Source organism: Pundamilia nyererei, unplaced genomic scaffold (genome assembly GCF_000239375.1).
Source record: "Pundamilia nyererei isolate P.nyererei 1_Seehausen unplaced genomic scaffold, PunNye1.0 scaffold00058, whole genome shotgun sequence".
In the NCBI taxonomy this organism is placed as follows: Eukaryota; Metazoa; Chordata; class Actinopteri; order Cichliformes; family Cichlidae; genus Pundamilia; species Pundamilia nyererei.
This window is the reverse complement of record NW_005187459.1, coordinates 2084384-2087902: the sequence shown is the minus strand read 5'-3', so window position 1 is coordinate 2087902 and position 3519 is coordinate 2084384. Positions and strand designations below refer to the sequence as shown.

The following is a 3519-nucleotide window of genomic DNA, read 5'->3' as shown; positions in this document are numbered from 1 at the left end:
AGAATGGTGCTGTGTAAACTTCTAATATCTGCTCGATTCATCAAGACATCACATATTTGCATACGTGCTCTAACGTTTACGGAGATGCCTTGTTACCCACCAGCTGACCGCATAGCTGGACTGGCCATTGGGCATCCCGGGCATTTGCCCGGTGGGCTGATGATGATTTTTCATTTTTACGTTTGTTTGTTTATAAACAATGAAAGGTGGTGGATTAGCCAATTGGTCATGATCAACTCTGGGCTGGACCAATTACAATACATCCGTATGTGTGGGGAAAAGGAACGCGATTAGTCCCGTACTTCAGCTAGAATGAAAAAAAGACACAAAGCTGGAGTTATTCTGTCTTTACGCTGTCAGCTGCCTCTTCTCCCCTCATTCTCCCTCCCTCCCTCCCTCTCCTGTTGCTACTCCAATCATGAAACTGATCAATGATCAGCTGATCGTCTCTCTTGTTTGTTTATCTCCCACTTTGCTCCAGAAACAGGAAACCAGCGGATGTTGCGCTAAACAACAACAGCAGCACGTTCAAGCTTGATAAGCTGTTGTTATAATTTATTTTAAATTAATTTCTAGTATCAGCTGATGTTTGCTGGAGCCACAGCTGTAAAAGCTGCTGCTCATGATATCGGTTTGGAGACATGAAGGTGATACAAATCATACATATATATACCAACAAGACAGTGTACATCACTGTCACAACAGCGTTTGTTTTAGTTTTGTCTTTTTTTCATGTCATGTCATGATGTCATGATGACTGTGAGCAGCTTCGGTAGCAAAGGCAATATAATAACTCTGAAACCAACAGTTTACACATCACTGGGGGCTCCTTCATGCATGACAAAGGTAATTTCTTAGAAACTGAGACATTTTAAGAGGATGTAGTTATCTGGTGCATCAGTCCTGTTGACACACTGACCTACTCTACCTGTGCTCATTAATGTGCTTCTTGGTCTCACTGTGCTTATAGGGAATCTGGGTCAAAACGTGCATCCAGTCCCCCCGGGACATGAAACAGATACCGATATAGACAGGACATGACAAAGGTTCGTTACTAATATCTACACACATACACAGATTTTACTGCATTTGATGAACTATACACTGATGTGTCTGTTTAGAAAGTAGCAAAAGCATTTATCAGAATCGCATATTGAGAATTTTTTTCAATGAAAATATTCCTTTTAGGCCTAAAAAGGTCTTACATGCAAGTCTACAGCTCTGCCTAATTTGGTATGCATGGATCTTGCCCAGTGTCAGCCAGGAGAGGCTGTAGCTGCCATCAGTCTTAGTTGGATACATGGTTAAGAAAATGAATGGATGAATGCATCTCTAAGAATATCCACTGCAAGCTCTACTCACTCTCAAATTCTCTTGCTACATGGTATGACGACGCAGTACTTATCCGCAGTTATTAATGTCCTTAAATTCATCAATGCTGTGGTCACACTAAGGAACAGTGGTTAGAGACGTCAGCGCGACCACAGCTATTGCGACTGTGTGCACTGAATTTGGAGTTTCATCGACTTTGAAATGTTTTTTTAACTGACGGGGACCAGTCACTGAAACAGCCACAACTACTGTCTTCTCATAGATTTGAAAAGAGAAGAGAAATGCCTCCACAAATAATAATGCAGTTGCTTGATATAGGAATAAAACTAGAACACAACCTGTTGGCAACCAGCCGAGTCGAGTTCCCTATTGCAAAGAGATGCGTTGAGCAGACGAGTTGCAATTGTGTTGTCTTTGTGTTTACAAATTCAAATCATTTTCAAACTGTTACCAATTTGCCTGAGAGTGATTGCAGTTAAACTGAGTCAGACTGACTTTTTGGAGACAAGTAGCCTCCCACCAGGTGACCCATGAAATCCATTTACAATCAAAAGTGCAACATACTCAACCTCTTGTTACTAGCCGGTTGCCACAACTACTTGAAGGCAAAAGAATTCAGTGCAATCATTGGGTAAACAAATTCTTCCTCACTGCCTCTCGTATTTTTTTTTAAAACTCTAGTGTGATTTTAGGCTTTTAATGTGAGAATACTTTCAAAGCTGATTTGGACCATAAAATCTACCTTGGCAAGAAACCAAAAAAGAGAACCGAATCAGTCATCAAAAAATTAAGGCAAGCCGGAAACCCGCTGGTGACCTCTCATCACCTGATGTTCTAAAAGCAGCCAAAAATCCCGAAGCACATGCCCCACATTCTCACCCAAAGGGACCATCAAGGACATCAAAAAGGTTTACACGCTATCACAATACACGTGCACAGAACCAGAAAAACCAAAATAAAAAAAAAATGGAATTATGCAGGATTGATTTGTTTCCTTTGACAAGCAGAGTAGTAGCAGCAGTAGATTTGTAAGCAATAATACAAGAGAGGAAACTGTGCAACTATCTCAATTCATTTCTTCAATGCGTTAGAAGAAACAAACACTATTTAGAGCCTCAGCTCTATCACTGACACCGATTAAGGTGACGTCTGCTCTTCCGTCTGACGTAAACCAAAACAAAGAACTAATTTCTTCTGGGAGACTTAAGGGAGGTGGGCGAGAGAGAACACAACCAGGGTGACATACTCATACTGGAACGCAACATTCATTTGAGGCCTAAAATATAAACAGTTAGCAACCCAGCCTAAACTGAGAAGTGCTGGGAGGTCTTTAGACAACATAACATATCCTTGAATTATTAGAGGATATTACCTTGTTAAACAATTACACTCAGAAGTGAAATTATTTTTAATTTATTTAATAAGATCCACAAATTTAAATCTGATAGCTTCCTTTAATATATTTGGGGATTTGAATCTGCCTTGTTAGGACAGTGTTTGTGTGTTCATACCTCCTGGGTGCGACTACTCTCTCCAGACTCCGTTAGCAGTTTGATCGGTGTGGATCGTTGAGATACAGTCCCCTCATCCTCACGGTCCTCCTCGGAGTCATCCTCTGATGTGCTAGATATGGCCTCCTCACTCGGGGGAGGAGGTGCGCTAGCTGCAGTCTTCCTCTGGAGAATCGTCTCCTCTTTACTGCTCTTGCTGCTGCCAAGATCCACACGCATGCACACAGATCAACGTATGTATAAACAAATACAACTATCGTTCATGTATTGTACATTTTACAGTTTAGTCAAGCAGCAGAATCCCGATTATTTTTATCATGTCTAATGAGTCATCAGATCAGAAATGGCACCATGTTCTTCCACAACATCTCCCAGCAGAAATGTGACTAAACATGTAACTGAAACAGACTTCATGTTCCCAAAGGCTGTACGAGTTTGAGCCCATGATCTCTGTATACAGAGGATTCTGCAAATGTTATCCCTGACCGCAATATTAGGAGGAGAACCTTGCAAAGCAAGCAAGAAAAAGCAGATATGAAGGATAAGAGTAATGAAACATAATTCTTATTCTCAGAAAAATGGCAACAGGTACACAGAGCAGCTTTTGGGGATGTAGATTAGCTTGTACAGGGAAAGCTATCTGAAGCACAGAACACAAATGGACTTCAATTGCATG

The 3519-nt window shown here is 41.1% G+C and overlaps 1 protein-coding gene across 1 annotated transcript in view; it reads right to left on the bottom strand.

Annotated features, from left to right (window-relative positions):
• Positions 1 to 3519, bottom strand: part of fig4a (FIG4 phosphoinositide 5-phosphatase a) — a 52101-nt gene that overhangs the window by 14001 nt on the left and 34581 nt on the right. The window contains exon 21 of the mRNA XM_005734444.2: positions 2844 to 3042. Within this exon, the coding sequence (XP_005734501.1) occupies positions 2844 to 3042 (199 nt within the window). The remainder of the gene's footprint in view (positions 1 to 2843; positions 3043 to 3519) is intronic.